This window comes from Pocillopora verrucosa, chromosome 10 (assembly GCF_036669915.1).
Source record: "Pocillopora verrucosa isolate sample1 chromosome 10, ASM3666991v2, whole genome shotgun sequence".
NCBI lineage: Eukaryota > Metazoa > Cnidaria > Anthozoa > Scleractinia > Pocilloporidae > Pocillopora > Pocillopora verrucosa.
Window position 1 is genome coordinate 110,208 of NC_089321.1, and position 17,552 is coordinate 127,759.

Here is a 17,552-nt window from a genome sequence, read left to right on the forward strand (position 1 = left end):
TCCATTGCTCACATTTTTTATTATGAACAATAATAAAAATGAATCCAGAGAAACTAATTAAGCAATATATGATAGATAGATCAGTTATCCATATCAAAGGCAATTGGTAAACATATATAGGCACCTGTGCAGAGTTTTTGGATCATGGATTACAATGTAAGACTACATTTTAGGTCATAATGGACATGTTTATTGCGTTTCTAAAATAAGTCTTTATTACTTACAGGGCAAGAAGGTCGTCTTTTCTTTTCATCACTTTGGAATGGAAGCTATCCAATATAAGCCAGCCTTGGTTTAAGCTTTCAAACTCTTCTTTGTGGTCTACAGACAAAAATTAAACAAATACATATTATAAGCTGTGTAAGTTAAGCATGGCTTATAACACCTGAAATAAGTGTAAAAACTTGCAGTATCTCTAGTTTGGGGATTAGCTGTTTTTTAATATTTTTAATGCTTTCACTCCTGAGAATGATCAAGACAGAATTTATCCTTACAATATCAAAACAATATAAAGCAGGAAGTTATTAATCCATTCAATACCAAATTTACTGATCTAATATCATAAGAATTGTACTGCAGACAGTAAAGAGAATTATTTATAAGATCCTGGAGTAAAAGATTTATCACTCATTAGTGGGGAAAAGAACTTAACTTAAGTTTTTCAATGAAGGAATGCCTGCTCTGAAATTTGACTCAACAAGTGAATGCAACATATTAATTGTATGATTTGAAATTCAAAGCTATTTCACTTTATCATTTTGGAAATGGATCACCCACCTGATGACATGGCTCTCTGCATTTCAAGTTTTACTTTTGAGCAGACTTCTTCTGAAGACAATAATTCATCTTGAACAAGCTTCAGTTCCTCTTCAACATAACTGGCCAACTCTGAGTGAAGCTGGCTTCCACTTGAGGCTGAACAAAAAAGTTAACATCAAAAATCAACAAAAATAGTTGTAATTCAGAATAAAAAAAATGTGAAGTTATGATTTTTATTTAGAGCTTACAGCTCAAGGTTCCAAGGAGTCTTACAATAAAACTGTTTGACTGAAAATAAATCAGATCAAACAGGAGAAAAGTAATCAAATTTAAGCCCCTTTCCATTTGGAATGGGAGGCTGGAAAACAAAACAGAACTTACATGAATTTTCATCTCTCTTGGGAATGCACTTCTCTTTTGTTGCAACTTCATCTTCCTCGATGAAAACTGTTTCTCTGTAAACAGTTTCTGAGGGCAACACAAACAAGGAGTCCATTGCTTCTTCATCATGTACAACAAAATGTAATACCTCAGGCTGCTCATCAATTTGAAACCTGACACTTTTATGAAGGTTCCTTATACTCTGCGCCCCTTTTTTCTCTTCACTCTCTGATGGCATCCCCTGGTTAGCAGATGGGTGTGGTTGGGGTGGAGCAGGGCTAAGATGTGCATGATGAGATGAAGACTGCCTCCTGACTTTTCCTGACCCTACTTTGGTATTGCTGCTAGATGAAGGATTCACCTGAGCTTCAGCATTTGGGAAGATGCCACCTTGTTGTTCAATAGTTTCTTTATCTTCCTCATCAGCAATGTTTGTACCACTTGAGCAGCCAACTTCATTGCTTTTATCTTTCTTTTTGTCTTCTTCAGTGGCAATGTCTGTATTACTTGAGCACCCACATTTCCTGCACCTTCTTTTTTTCAAAGATTTATATTTTGCTGTCTTCCCCTCAGCTTTTCTTCTTGCTTGTTCCTCCCTGACCTCCTGCATTATCTCTTCCCATATCTCTTCATCTGTGGGACTGTAAAGGTAATGCAAAAGAGTTAATGGAATTTCACAATACAATTACTTTTAGACAAAACAAATAATAATTGCATGAATAAAAACCATTGAGCAAGTAAACTTTTATATTTTATATATTAGTGGACCCTCGTGCTAATGCAGCAAAAATGATAATATCTCACTTTGACAGTTTACTGATCAAGTTCATGGATCTAAAATAACATTATCATAGTAACTGACTTTTAAATGCCCAACATAAGCTGGATGATCATTGCAATAACTAGCTATGGGAATTACTGAAGGATACTCACTGAATGACTCTGTCATTTTCCTGGATAATCCATGATAATTCAAACTCAATTTTACCAGAAACAACTTTCTTGATTGCTGGCTTAAGGGTGACAGTAACATCCACTTTTCCAGGCATCTCTGTAATGTAATTGCTGATATCAATACAGCCAGTGGCCAGAAGCTGGTGACGACCACTGGGGAACACCTAATGATTTCAAAGAAGCAAGAGGAAGATGAACAGTTTTCAGATTTACTCCAAACTGTGTGGAGTGAAAATAATGTCAAAGGCAAAGAGCAACTACATGCTCATGTAAAATTGAAAAGGGAAAAGCTTACATTACAGATGTAAATATTCCACTGCTTTTCTTGATATTCTGTCATTTCATCCTCTGGGTTCTACAAATACAAATAAACGTTGTTTTAAAATAAAGAAACAAACTTGATAACAACAATATTAGGGACCTTGAACAAACCATGAAAATGATAGAAACAAAGATGTGGCAAAACAAAAGACCGAATGAGCAGAACAATAGCTAAGCACTAGCGTTTAGAACTTTTTGTATGTTGAAGCTGTCCTTCGCCAAACAACAACGTGAAGTAATCAAATTTGGTGTGGTCTGTGTATAGGAACACTGACAGAAAACTACTTCAGTTTCAATATGGAACTCAATGTGGCTCACACACATTATGCAGAGGTTGAGATGTGGCACTGTTAGAGACAGTAAAAATATTTATGTGGCCATTCAGGAAATTCCAAACAAAAATATAGATTTATTTTTTAATCAGTTTGTCTTCCTTGGCATCACTCTCCTGACTGGTTAAGGTCCCTATTAATTTTTCCAGTGCAGTTTCTTTTAACCTCCAGGGAGCGTTATTGTGAAGTAAAGTTCATGTCATGGTTTTGGCAATTTAAATTTAATCATCTGTCCTCAAATGTTTCCTAGATTCAATAGCATTTCATAATTTTTTTTTTCTCTTCAGCTATCGTACTTTGAACTTTTACAATGAAAGTTATAATAGATTTAACATTAATAAATTAGCATAATATTACTTAGTAAATCCAACGCAAGAGGCTAAGCCATATTAAAAACCTTGTGGCTTCAAGAAATCTTTACAACGAAAGATGGACTGTTTTTATTTCAAAATTTCTTAAAACGTAACGCAAATTGAATCGGAGGAAGCAGCAAGCCTAAGAAAAAAGAAAGGAAGGCTTCAGTGAGTAGGTATAACGTGTTTACGAAAACGATGGTTTTTTTTGGACCACGATTTCGTTTCCGAATGCTGTGGCACTTTACGGAAATCTGTCCCCATATTTGTACCTCATGTTGCCTTTGTTTGAAACTTACCTTGAGGAGGGTAAGTTTACTATCTACTGGCTCAGGCTCAGGCCAAAAATGAACACCACGATACCCATTTTCAACACCTCCAAACCATGCTACAGGCTGAGAGAAAAAGTAATTGCAAGAAATATTTCTTTAACTCAAACTGAAGATTAAGAAATCAATAACGTTTAATGAGCTAAGAGAGAAAGATACGAGATCCAAAGTCTAAGTTGACTACCTTTGTACTGTATTTCGCCTTCCTTTTTTTCCAAAAAATTGCAAGCTTGTGTGGATACCTAGTTGAGGAAGAAAACACGAATGTCAGCATAATGTGAAAAAGTTGCCATAGTTAACCGTATTTGTGTTCAGTGCGGATTCTACCCTTGTATAAGCGATTGGCGTTTTATGATTCAAGGGCTGAGATGCGCTTACATCTTTTGTTGTTTTGGAATACGGCGAAAGGCAAAGAAGTACATTGTATCTTCAAGGCGGGCGCCATGATGTCTTTATGCCAAGACTGGTAACTAGTAAAACGTACCCCTCCCTCCCCCTCGCTGTCAATGATTGACCGTTATCAAAAACTTTCTCTCGCAGCACCGCCGTGAAAAATACCAATTAGCTTAGTATTTGTTTTTCACCGGGTCTTGCAACTTCAAAGAGCAAACAATATTCAGTTTGGGGAAAGACCCTTTGTTTCTGTTGCTTAAGTCTCACGCGGTATTCAACAGTGAAATCGAACTCGACCAAATTCTAAAACGCATATTTTTTCCTCAATTCAATTAATCATAGTGAAATTTATATTGTTTCCGAAATTGCATGCTTCTTCAGAGTTTAACTTTTGATCATTTTCTAATCAGAAAAGTAAAAAAGAATTTGACTCTAGTGAGACAAGCAGCTTCGAAGACTAAACTCTTAATAGAAAAGAGAGAAAGAAAATACTTTATCGTGTCCCTTACCACTTTTTCTTGCGTAATTCAACATTCAATAGTGAAACAGATGCTGTGATAAAAAAAGTATCAGCTCTTGCTTTTTCCCGACGGAACAGTATGAGAACACAAGCCATCACTGCTTCTCACAAAATCTCTCAGATGAACTCCAAGGATCTCTGCTTCATTCATTGTGATGTCATGTTGCCATGAAAATAATTGCTTCGAATGCATGTTGCGCGCGCTCAGTGCACTACATTGACTGAGGCTGGTTGGAATAACTTGAAATTTCTCCATAACAGTTGAAGTAGAAGTAGCTAAATGAGAAAAATAAACACATTTGGGAAAAAAGATGTCCGCCTCTTTACATTTCCTCACTCGTGTACCATTATGGCTTTAAAGTCGTTTCATAACGATTTAGGTAATTGTATTTTTTATGTTTTCTTCCTATTTATTCATAAAGGAAACATTTAACAGTCAGCTGATACAAGCCTGACACTTTGGTTGAAAAAAGGCGTGCATTAGTACCCCCTCCCCCTTGCCCCTCCCCTTTCCGATCTGATCCTCTCGTTTGAACAAACCAAATTCTTACAATGTACGGAGAGATGTGAGGTGTGATAACAATACTGAACAAGCTACAATCCTAGCCATAATAGTTTAAACTTTTTCCCCTTCCCACCTTAGACCGCCCTAAAAAATACAATTAAAGATAGAATCACAAACTGGACAATGAGAGGTAGGTTGGTGTTTTGATAAAGCTTCATTAGGGTTTCAAGTTAACTATTAACTTACGCTCAAGGAGGACTGGAGTGAAATCTGTTTTCATTGTACTAGACAAGAACTTGTGATATCCTCTGCTTGTCTGCTGTCAAGAAGTTACATTCATGGGCAGTTCAACAGGCTCGAGCGACACCAAAATTGTTTTTTTCTTTATCTAAGGGCGTAAAATGAACCTTTCAGATGAGCTGCGAACGTTCCTGTGATTGTAATTCTCCCTGAGTGCTCTATTGTAGTAATAATCACTAAGTGATATTTTAACACTAGAGGCACTGAATGAAAACTTGTCAATACGATAGCAAATTTTGTTTTACTCCGGTGCTACTAGGACGCCCTTACAAATAGCTCTTACTACTGAGCTCGTAACCACGCCGCAATTTGGAATGAATACGAAATTGAAATTGGTATTTGAAAGCTCCACGGAAATGTTCGTTGCTTCTAGCAAACGAAGAAATTGGCGATCAGAAAAATCACAATGATTTATGGAAGTTAGAATAATAATGATAATAGTAATTATAATACTTATAATAATAGAAATAAAAATAATAATAATAATAGTAATGATGATAAGAATAAAGATAATAGAAGAAAACGTAATGGGGAGACGCGGGTTTTTTATTTTAAATGGAGATCGTCTCAAAAATGTTGTAAAGTTTACGGTTTTAAAACGTCAAATTTAAAGTTACACCCAAACCACAAATTTACGCCAGGTTGATGTAAGTCACCACTATGTATCTTGGGTGAGTCCCAGGGTAATTGAGGTTTTTAAATTATGTAAATGTTTCCGCATTCTGCACCATCAACCTCCTTGGTTTTTTGATATGCCCAGAATCAGTGGCATAGTAACACCAGGCCCCCCCCCCCTCATCCTCCGCCCCGAGGCTTGTAGTTTCATGACGCTTCTGACATGTTTCGTTAATTACGTACGAAGGTTCGAGCGAGCAAAGCTGCTATAAATTTCTGCCGGGCATACAACAATGGCAGAGAGATTAAAGAGCGCGGTGGGACTCTGTTATAAAATGTGGTTATTCCTATTTGGCTGTTGCTTAATAAGATTTTTTTTTTAAGTAATAAAAAGTCTAGTTCTTTGCCATGTCAACCGTTTGGCTTTTTTAATTATCGCTGACCGTTTCAACTGAGTTCTTGTGGATCTGAGCTGGGCCAGTTGACCTTATAAACCGGTCACAACTGGAAAAAATGGCTAAAATTTTCATCAAAACCGTAAAAACAAGGTCATGAATCGTTCAAATCTGAAATGCCTATGAGGGTAACAATCCGAACCGAGGTGAGGGTATGGTGACTAATGGGAATAATGAAATATGAGAAATTGCTTTTTTATTGGCAAATCAACAGCAAAAGGGCGAGAAGATGGACTTTGTAAAAGACTTGAGAAATGTCGTGTTTCTTTTTCATTTACATTTATTTACAATTATTTTCTAAATCAAGGTAAAATAAGGAGATAGCGAAAAAAATCGCAATGAAAACTAGGCAACTCAATATGTTCACAATTGAATCAAAAATGATCTCGTGTCAATTTGAAAGAAAAAAACTAAGGCGATTACGTTACTCCTTTCCCTGGTGAAGTAATGGCGTGACGTTATACTCAATGAGTCCCAGTCTCCTTGTCTTAGCATTCGGTTAATCATCAGCATTGATATGGATTGATCGCAAAGAAAAGTGACGCATGCAGCCAGAAAACCACCCAACATAACCCACAGCGTTCGAATCGCTGTTAATACAGGTGGTGGAAAAGGGCAATGTTATTCAAAAAGAAAAAAGGAAGAAAAAACGAAAGAAAAAATGAAAAGGAAACAAAAACAACCCAAAATCATAAAAAAAGGGAAAAGGGAAGAGGATGAGAAAATTGCAAAAAAGATTCCAAACCCAAATTACAAAATACCTAAAAAAAACCTAAGTTAAAATTGAAAATACGGATTACCTTAGAATGAGTACCTGGAGATACATAACCTACCTAACTAAATCAAACAAAAAAGCGAAAAAAAACAACAGAAAAAAAAGAGAAGTACGAACAAAAAAAAAGTGTGCAGTGCCAAAGGTGAAGTATTCAGTTACGTGCAGTGATCTTGTAACCGCTTACGTCACTTTCATTACAAATGATTTTATATCAGCGCATCTGATTGGAAGAAAACAAAGCCATTAAATTGAAATACGTAAACTACGACTTCACCTTAGATCTATCTACCTTCAGCTTAGAAATAAATCGTAATCAACATAAAAGATAACAGGGTCGTAATGAAAAGAAACCTTGTTAGATCTTTTGTCCGTGACCCTGAACTTAAGATATAACATTCACAAAAGAGGTATTTATACTCATGAAATAGTTCTGAGCAATTAAAAAAAAGACGAGAAAAGATAAAGATAGTTACTTACATTAAAAAATGAAAATTTTTACAACAATAGAAATTATTTGAATTCATAGTAGTTATTCATAGTAGTCACATGAAAATTTGTTTGACAAACAAAGTAATCTCATGATTCAATGATTACATCTGAATGATTCTTTAAGAGAAAGAATTTTACATTGAAAATGAAACTGCTCAGAATTTATAGATTTACAAAGGATTTTTAGCAAGAGCTTATAATTTCTTGTTCTTAGCCATATACAAACATGTTACCATACAAGCCAGACCAGAAATAAGGAAAACGTTGTGAAATCGAAACTGCAAAAAGAAAAGGAAAGTAAAAACAGAATTAGCCATTGTTATTTATAATAAAGTCTCTTAAATCAACATAATCCAAATGATTCGTGGCAAACTTATTATAGAATGGAAAGTAAGATTACAAGAAGAGAACCAAAAGCATTTCAACTGAATTAAAATACAAGTTTCCTACTTTTAATGCAGTTTGTTATTCAGGCCATGTCGGTCAAGTTGAGGATAAGATCCAGGACATTCTTTTCCCGATCTTTGTGTTCTTTGGTTTTCTTCCAACCTGCCGCAGAAAACGTTATAAAACATTACTCACCATACGATGAGAAAAAAAATAAAAGATTGCATAGAAAAAACCCAGGCGTTAGGAACAGAACACTTGTTTAACATCATACAAAAAGAAATTTTGCACTATCACATTGAAGAAATAACGAAACTGATTCTCACCTTTGACTTCAAACAGGTATTTAAGGTCCTGACGTAAGAACTTCAAACACTCTTTCCGGTTTTGTTGTCTGGAACTAAAAACAACAGAGACGAAAGATAAGGCTTTAATACGATAAACTTTCAAATAGAAATACAATGCAAGAAATTAAAATGCTTAATAAAAAAAGGAGTGCTTATATGTGGTTAATTTAAATCATTCTTTCTGGTTATTGAATATGTATTACCATAATTTGGCATATTGACTTGTTCCCAACTATCGAGCAAGGTTTAAAACAGCTTTATAAGGATAAGATGTACTTACAGAGTGAGAAGGTCTTGTTTCCTTTCGTCAAGTTCAGAACGGAACTTATTTAGCGCTAACCAGTCAAGTGATAAGCTTTCAAACTCGGCCTCACAATCTAAAAGGGGAAATTAAAGAAGGCTGCATTTAATTTGTGTTTAGTTAGTTACATGCATCACCCTCTATTTGGCGCGACGGTATACCCGGATAATTGTTTCCAGACTTTACCTCTTCCTAGGAGAGACTGTTTTTCTTTAGCGTTGCGTGAGAGAAACCAAGCACTTTGAACCCCGAAAGATTCCTCTCAACTAACAGGATAGTTCGGCTGTTATTTGACGAAAGTGAACAGTTGTAAAGGTTCGAAGCTAGGAATTCAGGATAGTGGCTCTCCAAAATCACTGTTCTGCACGTTTATAGCAAATATGTTAGTTTTTATATATTGACTCATGCAAAGGTAAAAAATAGAAAACTAACCTTCAGTGTCTATTGCTTTTTTCATCTCCAGTTCCAATTTAACCATCACCTTGTGCAATGAAAGCAACTCGTGTTCGACAACCTGAATCTCTGTCTCCACGTAAATAGCCAACTCAGGGAACTGATTGCTTACGATGGTAGCTAAAGAAGATTTCAGAAAATACACGTGCTTAAATAATGAAAAGGGCAGGCGAATGTATACACATTCTGTTTAAGTTGATATTGAACCAATTAAATCTATTTGGTTAAGAGCAATCAAAATACAAGCAACAGTCAAGAATAAAGGTTTACTTGGGCGCAGATGGGAATGTTTCTAATGACTCTCTTCGCCGGTTCGGTGGATAAAGATGCACTGTTTTCCAATACTTTCCGCTCATTAGGATCTATTCTGTGGTATGCTTACAGAACAACTTACCACAGCCGTCTCCATCCTGGCACTCTTCCATAGCAATTACTTCCTCGGAAGGTTGTACTTGCTTGATAATTGATCTCTCGCCTACATTTGAACAATCTTTAGCAGTCGAAGCATCAAAGTTTGTTGATCCCATACTTGCAGGAAAATTATCCTTGTTTGTGGAAGGGAGATCGTCAGGAGAGACCTCCTTATCAGATGGGAATGACTGGGCCTTTGAGTCACCAGAAGCTTCTCGGTCAACCTGTTCGTCTTTTTCATTGCTGGCAGCCAAGCCTTGCAATGCAGTCTTCACATTTATTTCTTCTACTGTAGCTGTGTTCACCACAAACTGAATATCTTCCAATGAAGAAACAGACCACATGTCAGAAGTATCGGTCGACTCCAAGATTGACGAACTATTTTCCTCATCGGTATCATTTGATGGATTGTGTTCCATTTTGTATTTTTCACCATTCGATTCTTTCCGTTTTGTTCTCCGCCTTTGACCAGGAGTACTGGAGGGCTTGTTGCGCATGTCATCAGCATCACTGGATGAGATGTCTCCCATTTTGTATTCCTCATTCATGGATTCTCTCCGTTTTCTTCTACGCCTTTGACGACGAGTACAGGAGGGCGTCTCGCTCATCTCATCAGTATCATTAAATGGATTATTTTCCATCGGGCATTCTCCACTTTTAGAGTTCTTCTGTCTTCTTTTATGCCTTTGGCGACGAGCGCTGGAGGCCTTCCCGCTGTTCTGGGACGAGCAGTCATTATCGGTGGTACCGTTGGAACTTGCAAACGGGTTTAGATCCTTTGGATAGTGGCGCATCTCGTTTTCGTTCTTCTTAACACTTGTGGTATCACTCTTTTCTCGAGGCTGCTTCGTATTCGGTAGAGGGGGGTGAGGTGGAGCCGCCTTACGAACTCGTGGTTGACGCAGTGGAGGTATCGGAGGAGAGGGACAGGCTGAAACAGGACGAGGTAAACCAGATTGAGATAGACTGGTATAAGAAACGGAAGGCCTCTTAGAGGGAGGCAGCGGTGGAGGTGGAGCTTTCCTTTTGACCTTTGTTGGTCCTGATCTTGTTTTATTGCGGCCTCGACACGAAACTGCCTGAGAACTATTACCCTTAGTGTCAGCACCAGCCTTCGCTTCCTTCTTTTTGTCATGGTTACCAACGACGCCTGACAATGAAGCAAGTGGGGCAGCATTGACCTTTGTGGTGGCCACCTTCGAATAGGCAGCAGCACTGGTAACATAGCTATCGCGCTTTTCCTTTCGGAAACTCTTTAAGGATCTTGGATGCGAAAGTCTCCTACTTTCTTCCCTGACGATATCTTTCTTGTGTGGGGGACTGCAAGATAATCACAAGGGTACAGTGAATTCAAGTAATAAAAATGTTCCCTTAATACTCTAAAAGAGCAAGAAGTAATACTTTGACTCAATTTTTTACGAACTTGCTTTATATCTAAGCCTTCTTTGAAAATGGAGTTTCGAAAATTTGGGATCTTGTTATCTCTAACATCAGTCTATCAGAGGTTTGCAGTTTCATTTTTCTGAGTCTCAATTGCCTTCATATCACCGCGATTTCCAAAAATCACCTCATTGGCCTCTTTAAACTGAGGTTTAGCGCGCGTCGATGAAACTAAAAAAGCGCAAGTTAAGCGGTAAATTGCTTGGAGTCATTCAGTTTTTGTCCCAGACTTAAAAACAAACTGTTGGTTTTTTTTCTTTTGCGTGTTTTCTTTTGTAACGGCTGCTTTATTCTCTTGCCGTACCAAAAGCGCAAATAGAAAAAAGAAACCCCACCTAAATCTAACATGCCTACATTTATCGGTGATCTTTCCCGATGAGTTTTCTCCTTTTTTTTTCTCCACTTACCATTTGTCTTTGGCACATTCCACAGTCGGAGAACGAACCGAAGCTCTCAATTGTAATTCTTGATGATTTTTACTTGAACTTTTTCCACGCATTTTCTTCAAAAAACTCATGATTGCTTCCTTTTGTTGAAAACGATCACATGCGTTTCAGAGGAATGAAAATCTTCTGTTTATCCATTGTGATGTCATGTAGCCATGACGATAGCTTCTAGTCTCATTCCCAGTGTACCGCGCCAAAGTGAATAGTTTTTTTGATTTTTCACGGGAACGAAAGCTATGACTTGATTCAAAATAAATGATAAGTCGTCATACTTCTGTATATCAAGCTTCCTCCGTAATGAAAAAAGCCGTAATTGTTTTATACTGATGTGCACACCTTAAAAAACTCTGAAACGTTTCAAAAATAAATAAACTGCTTGCAGTTTACTAGTTGGCCATATAGGAATGAAAATAAATGAAAAGTTTTGTTGTTCGGTTGATTTTCCTCGGAAAACCAGCATTAAATTTGACAGCGAAGTGAATCTAGCATGGATATTACAAATGCCGTTTTTTTAATTGTCTTTTTATTTGCAAAATCGTTCCTAAAATACCACTTGGCCTTTTTAATTTCCCTTTTTTATTTTTGAAAGGGAGCTATAAAATTAAAATTGTCAAATTCACCAAAGACCAGGCGCAGAAGTGTGAGTTTTGGGTGTTCCTTTTTGGAATTGCAATTTTCCCATCCGTCCTGCCTTGGTAACCTTTCTTATATTCATGCGTGACGTGCGTGATCTGATCAGCACTGTGGTTGACGTGTACATTTGTTTAATTTTTCTTTAACTCTTGATTATCAAAACTTTTTCGATTGCTTATTTTCAAGACTGTCAAAAGACTTTTTGAAGGCTTTTTTTACAGCCAAATGTATTTAGAAGTTTATTCAAATTGATAAGTTCAATTTATTTTTTATTTACGGACTTTGGAGTCTAGCCTCTATCGGAACAGCGAGCGTTCAGGTAACTAGCTACAATAGACTTCGGTCAAAATGTTTCGACTCAAACATACCTAAATGAATAAATGGTGAGGAACCGGAAGCTTGCCGTTGTGAACTGCGTTTTCAGAAAGTTGCCGAATCTTTGTAGGGTCTCACTCCTCTTTAGGTGTATCGTTCGTGTGTTTTTATTTTTTCCAGAGATTTACTTAAGAGGAGTATCTAAAGCGTGGCAACGGCTTGTTACTCAGGTGCTAAATTCTCGAGGAAAGCTTGCCTCGAGAAAGTCAGCACCTGAGCAACAAGCCGTTCCCTCTCTACGTACACCAAATGAATGGATATGGATCAGCTTGAATAGACATCCTAGTACCAAAAGACTCTGGATGTGTGTTGACGGATCTCGAGTTAGTTATACTCGCCGGAACGATATGGAAACTAACAATTCAGGCGGAAATGAGGATTGTGGACACGTCATGTCCATTGAGAGGCGAAGAAGATGGAATGACAGACATTGTGCAACTCTATCTTTGTGAAATGCGCGGTAAGCCTGAGGAGGCAGTTGTAGGTACTCGCGCTGTCAGCTTACAGAGGTTTAGCCTAGGAGTTTTCAAGTTAATTGCTGATCATTCATTTGCTTTCGCTCACTGCCAAGTGGTTCTGGACAATGCAACTGCCCCAGGCTCCCTGTGCACAAAGAAATGTTCATCAAGCGACCGAAGAAAACGTACAGTTATTGATGACGAGCACGGGTCTTATCATTCTCTCACTCGGCTAACAAGACAAAAAGCGCAACTACTCTGATTCTTGTAGGTATACTAGCTTCAGTATGTTACGCACGCGAGGAAGTAATAGACCCGACAGCCTCGTTCCCAGCGTACTTTTTTTTCGTCTCTTGAGAGAGGAAGAGAGGTTGGGAAAGAGGACGTAGACTCAATAGGTTGAAATTCTATGTAAACTCCTGCGGAAAGTTTTAAGTTTGCACCAGGAGGCAAAATCTTCAGTAATTTGTGATGTGCACTCGTTGCCACACCGAAAAATACTGAGGCCGATTATTATAGTCTTTGACGACATTTGACCTGTATGAACCTGAATCGCTTTCTCTGCAGGAGATTTTCGACAGCAACAACTTGCCAGACGTGTACATGTGTCATGTTATCCCATGACCTATGACGTAATCTAATTGAAGGGATTTCCAAATTCAACGGAAGTAATGCTATTTTTCCAGCCCGAGTACAAATTTATTTCTTGCTTCAAAAATTTTCTTTTAAGCACCTGTGATGTTAAATGGAAATTTCAAAACTTTGTTAGGTAAGTTTTCTTGATTGAATAATACCCAGTAATAAACAACAAACTATCGCCTTCTTTATTTCTGCTCCCGCTTCCCGCCCTCATGTAGATCCCGCTTCCCGCCCTCTCCCGCCCCCTGCTCTCCCGAGCTCCTGCCCCCTGTCCCCCTCCACGTTTCGGTGACGGTGTAGAATTAGCAACCAGGTGATTTTAATACCATGATTACACAGTTACGCAAATGTTTTTACCGTTTATGATTTTCCTTCTTTTAAAATCTTGCACAACAGTTCTAACCTGTGAAGTGGGGTGAAAGCTCTGAGTGGATAGTGGCCTGTGTATCGTATGGTACCACACATATCCTGATTATCACATTACTTGTTATCAGAATTGATCGACCAACAGGAGGGTCAGAGCACAATCTGTGTATCTGAGCTCTCCGAGTGCCAAGTCGACACATGACAAGTGAGTTAAGCTGGTTGTCTTGCGATCAAAAAGTTATTGTTATATTTGGTGTCATAACCATTATTTCTTTGCACTTGCGTCAAGATCTCTTCAATCTTAATAGGCTAAGGTAATTTTAAAACGGGACGATAGACATCTTGTGAAACATAATCAGCCCGGCTCAGCTAATAGTTCCCACATATCTCTCTCATTAGGTTGTAGTACGACATTTGGGGCGAGTTTTCTGGCCCAATCACTGAGGATGGTGAGGTAAAACTGTCGCAATCACGGATCACTTTAATTTCGACACTCACTTGAGTCGTGTAAATTTTCATAGTATGATGAAAGATATAAACCAATGTGATCACGAGGGTCAGTCAAGGAGCCAATGAGAACTATTAGTGAAGCTAAGCAAACTTCCCAAAGCGCGGGGAAAATTGAGCAGCGACTAGTCTTAGTCTTGCATTTGGGGTGAGTTTTCTGGCCTAATCACCGAGAATGGTGAAGTAAAACTGTGGCAATCACGGATCACTTTAATTTCGACACTCAATCGAAATGGCCTCATGAACACAACAATGATCATCACCTACTTTACAACAACAAAGTTTATTAATACTTAACTTACAGGTTTTTCTTTTCATACTTTGAAGCCACTGTAGAATTATCTCAAAACCAACATTCATAAAAGAATATTAAAAAATAATATGATAAGTAGCCAGAAAATAATTACAGGTTTTTTCATACTTTGACGCCACTGCAAAATGATCTCAGTAGTAATGTCCATACAAAAGTACTACAAATTAAAAGAAACCATCCAATAATAACAGGAAGTTATGAGCATAAACTTCTAAAGGTTTTTTTTATTTCGGAGCCACTGTATAATGACCTCAATACCAATTTCAGTACAAGAGTCTTACATATAAAATGTTATGCAACAAAGAAAAAAACTTCATGTGTGATTGACAAAAAGACTTCAACTGCACCAAGAAAGAGTTTCAAGCTAAAATTAATGAGAAGAACTGACATGTCACAGATTTGAAAGGTCAAGTTGAATCGATTATGTCATTATTTCTGTGAGGTTAAGTTCTGAATATATATTGAAGTCACTCTGATTATCTCTCAGTCTCCATTACAATGTGTTCCCCCAACATCAGCACCAATACTGATTCACTTATAAACCAAACTGCCACATGTGCACATGTAACCACTTAGCATGACTGTTGACATTTGCTTTGCTTTACCTCAAAAAATCTTCAAGAAGTAAACAAAGTTTTTCTTCATTTTTAGGCAAGTTATATTGACAAGAGAGTATGAGACCTTTTACCTGTGAATTACTATTTGAATAGTAGATCTTTTGAAAATAAGAAAAATAATTTGAAATGTGTTACTTTGACAGTGGCTTCATGAATATTGCAGGAAAAAAGTGTTTTTTTACAGATGATAAACTTCACAAACCATAAGATGAGCTAGTTACAAAATATTGTTTACAATTAAGACAGGAGATCTGACTTATAAAACTACTTAAGGTACATCATTTCAAAATAAGGAAAAGGATTTGGAATTTGCTGTTATTACAACTTACAGTGGCTTCATAAAAACTGCAGGAAAAAATTAATTCTTAAAAATTTAAATCCTGTTAAAAGATTGAAACAAGAATGCACCATGACCTGTTTACAAAACATATTTTGGACTATTTACAAAGGATTATTTACAATGGTGAGAGAAAATGTTTCATCAAAAGAATTTTTCTTTCTGAATATAGAGCACTCAATATCATACATCATTTTTAGAAAAATCATACTTAAGATACTGTTATAAATGAACTTATTAGAGAACAATTTGTTTGAAAAAATAGCAGCAGCATGTTCTTACTAAAAGGCAATTCTTGCCACAATTTTTTCACAAGAATCCAGAACACAAATGACCAATATTCAAAAATAGTAGATGCATTTTCATTCATTCTGAAATGCAAAAAAGAAAATAAACCAACATAAGAACATCTGCACCACTTCATATGACAGAATTATAGACAGTACATTTTATTGCTAGATTGTAGTAATCAAAAACACTGAAAATTAAATTAGCTAAAAGCCTTGAATTTCAGCTAATTAAGATATAATATTGACTGCGATAATATGAGGTGTTAGAGCCACAATTTATAACTTGCATTTCAAATTAGTTAAGATTACTGTTTCTTACCATTGTTTAGGCATGACGGTTTTGCTGGCGAATTGCAGTAATGAGTCCAGCAACTCTTTTTTCATGAGCTTTGTTCTCATCTGTTTTCCTCCAGCCTAAAATCAAAATACAAAACATTGTTTCCTTCATCTACATTTTGGCTTATGCCTTTGGCCCTGAAGAGTGAATAGCAACTAATTTCTCTTTAGAATATCACAAGGATAAAGGAAATGATCACTATGTAAAGAAACTCAAGGTTGTTAAACAAATTCACCTGTCAGCACCTTAGGAAATGTGAAGACAACACTTTGGAGTATTTATATAAATACAGAATGATGTTAGGGTGTAAAGGGTTAAGAATCAAGGCTCACTAAACCAGTCCCAATAACACTAAACTGAGAAAAAGGAGGAGAAACAACTGAATACTTACCTTCCACTTCTGAAAGGCGTCTCAAATCTGAACACAGCAAGTTAAGACAATTTTCAATGTTATTTCCTTTGTCACTATATTGGTGAAAGGAAAACAGAAAATCAAGCAAATCTGTCTCAAGCTAAATACAACCTTTAGTTAAGCAGAACCACTACAGTCTCTGAAAAACCCAAATAAATAACAAGGACAAACAGTGGAACTTCTCGATCTGTAAATCAAACGTTATTCAATCTACTGCTCACATTTTTTATTATTAACAATAACAAAAATGAATCCAGAGAAACTAATTAAGCAATATATGATAGATAGATCAGTTATCCATATCAAAGGCAGTTGGTAAACATATATAGGCACCTGTGCAGAGTTACTGGATCATAGATTACAATGTAAGACTACATTTTAGGTCATAATGGACATGTTTATTTTGTTTCTAAAATAAGTCTTTATTACTTACAGGGCAAGAAGGTCGTCTTTTCTTTTCATCACTTTGGAATGGAAGCTATCCAATATAAGCCAGCCTTGGTTTAAGCTTTCAAACTCTTCTTTGTGGTCTATAGACAAAAAGTAAACAAATACATTGTATAAGCTGTGTAAGTTAAGCATGGCTTATAACACCTGAAATAAGTGTAAAAACTTGCAGTATCTCTAGTTTGGGGATTAGCTGTTTTTTTTAATATTTTTAATGCTTTCACTCCTGAGAATGATCAAGACAGAATTTATCCTTACAATATCAAAACAATATAAAGCAGGAAGTTATTAGTCCATTCAATATCAAATTTATTGATCTAATATCATAAGAATTGTACTGCACACAGTAAAGAGAATTATTTATAAGATCCTGGAGTAAAAGATTTATAACTCATTAGTGGGGAAAAGAAATTAACATAAGTTTTTTAACGAAGGAATGCCTGCTCTGAAATTTGACTCAACAAGTGAATGCAACATATTAATTGTATGATTTGAAATTCAAAGCTATTTCACTTTATCATTTTGGAAATGGATCACCCACCTGATGACATGGCT

At 36.6% G+C, this 17,552-nt stretch overlaps 3 protein-coding genes across 3 annotated transcripts in view; all 3 read right to left on the reverse strand.

The window, feature by feature from the left end:
- Nucleotides 1-220: 220 nt before the first annotated feature.
- LOC136283913 (EH domain-binding protein 1-like protein 1) lies at nucleotides 221-4,493 on the reverse strand. Its single transcript, XM_066173474.1, has 7 exons — nucleotides 4,452-4,493; nucleotides 3,400-3,495; nucleotides 2,390-2,449; nucleotides 2,074-2,258; nucleotides 1,141-1,781; nucleotides 778-915; nucleotides 221-321 (listed from the first exon to the last, which is right to left on the reverse strand). The coding sequence occupies exons 1-7, from the start codon at nucleotides 4,491-4,493 to the stop codon at nucleotides 221-223; spliced, it is 1,263 nt and encodes a 420-aa protein (XP_066029571.1).
- A 3,457-nt stretch (nucleotides 4,494-7,950) lies between these two features.
- LOC136283915 (zinc finger CCCH domain-containing protein 18-like) lies at nucleotides 7,951-11,319 on the reverse strand. The gene is made up of 6 exons (XM_066173477.1): nucleotides 11,228-11,319; nucleotides 9,364-10,700; nucleotides 8,949-9,089; nucleotides 8,496-8,592; nucleotides 8,195-8,268; nucleotides 7,951-8,030 (listed from the first exon to the last, which is right to left on the reverse strand). The coding sequence occupies exons 1-6, from the start codon at nucleotides 11,317-11,319 to the stop codon at nucleotides 7,951-7,953; spliced, it is 1,821 nt and encodes a 606-aa protein (XP_066029574.1).
- A 4,298-nt stretch (nucleotides 11,320-15,617) lies between these two features.
- The window catches only part of LOC136283993 (EH domain-binding protein 1-like protein 1), a 55,932-nt gene continuing 53,997 nt past the window's right edge, over nucleotides 15,618-17,552 (reverse strand). Inside the window, exon 11 of the mRNA XM_066173647.1 lies at nucleotides 15,618-15,882. The gene's annotated coding sequence lies outside the window, so the exon portion shown is untranslated. The remainder of the gene's footprint in view (nucleotides 15,883-17,552) is intronic.

What these genes read in the sequence shown, in the direction of transcription:
- LOC136283913 (XM_066173474.1), bottom strand. Translation starts at nt 4,493, where the DNA reads ATGAATGAAGCAGAGATCCTTGGAGTTCATCTGAGAGATTTT. An exon ending in GTAAACTTACCCTCCTCAAG is followed by an intron (nt 2,450 to 3,399) that starts GTAAGTTTCAAA and finishes TTGTATTTGTAG; the next exon opens with AACCCAGAGGATGAAATGAC. An exon ending in GCAGAGAGCCATGTCATCAG is followed by an intron (nt 322 to 777) that starts GTGGGTGATCCA and finishes TTTTGTCTGTAG; the next exon opens with ACCACAAAGAAGAGTTTGAA.
- LOC136283915 (XM_066173477.1), bottom strand. Translation starts at nt 11,319, where the DNA reads ATGCGTGGAAAAAGTTCAAGTAAAAATCATCAAGAATTACAATTGAGA. An exon ending in CCAGGATGGAGACGGCTGTG is followed by an intron (nt 9,090 to 9,363) that starts GTAAGTTGTTCT and finishes AATCTTCTTTAG; the next exon opens with CTACCATCGTAAGCAATCAG. An exon ending in AAACAAGACCTTCTCACTCT is followed by an intron (nt 8,269 to 8,495) that starts GTAAGTACATCT and finishes TGTTGTTTTTAG; the next exon opens with TTCCAGACAACAAAACCGGA.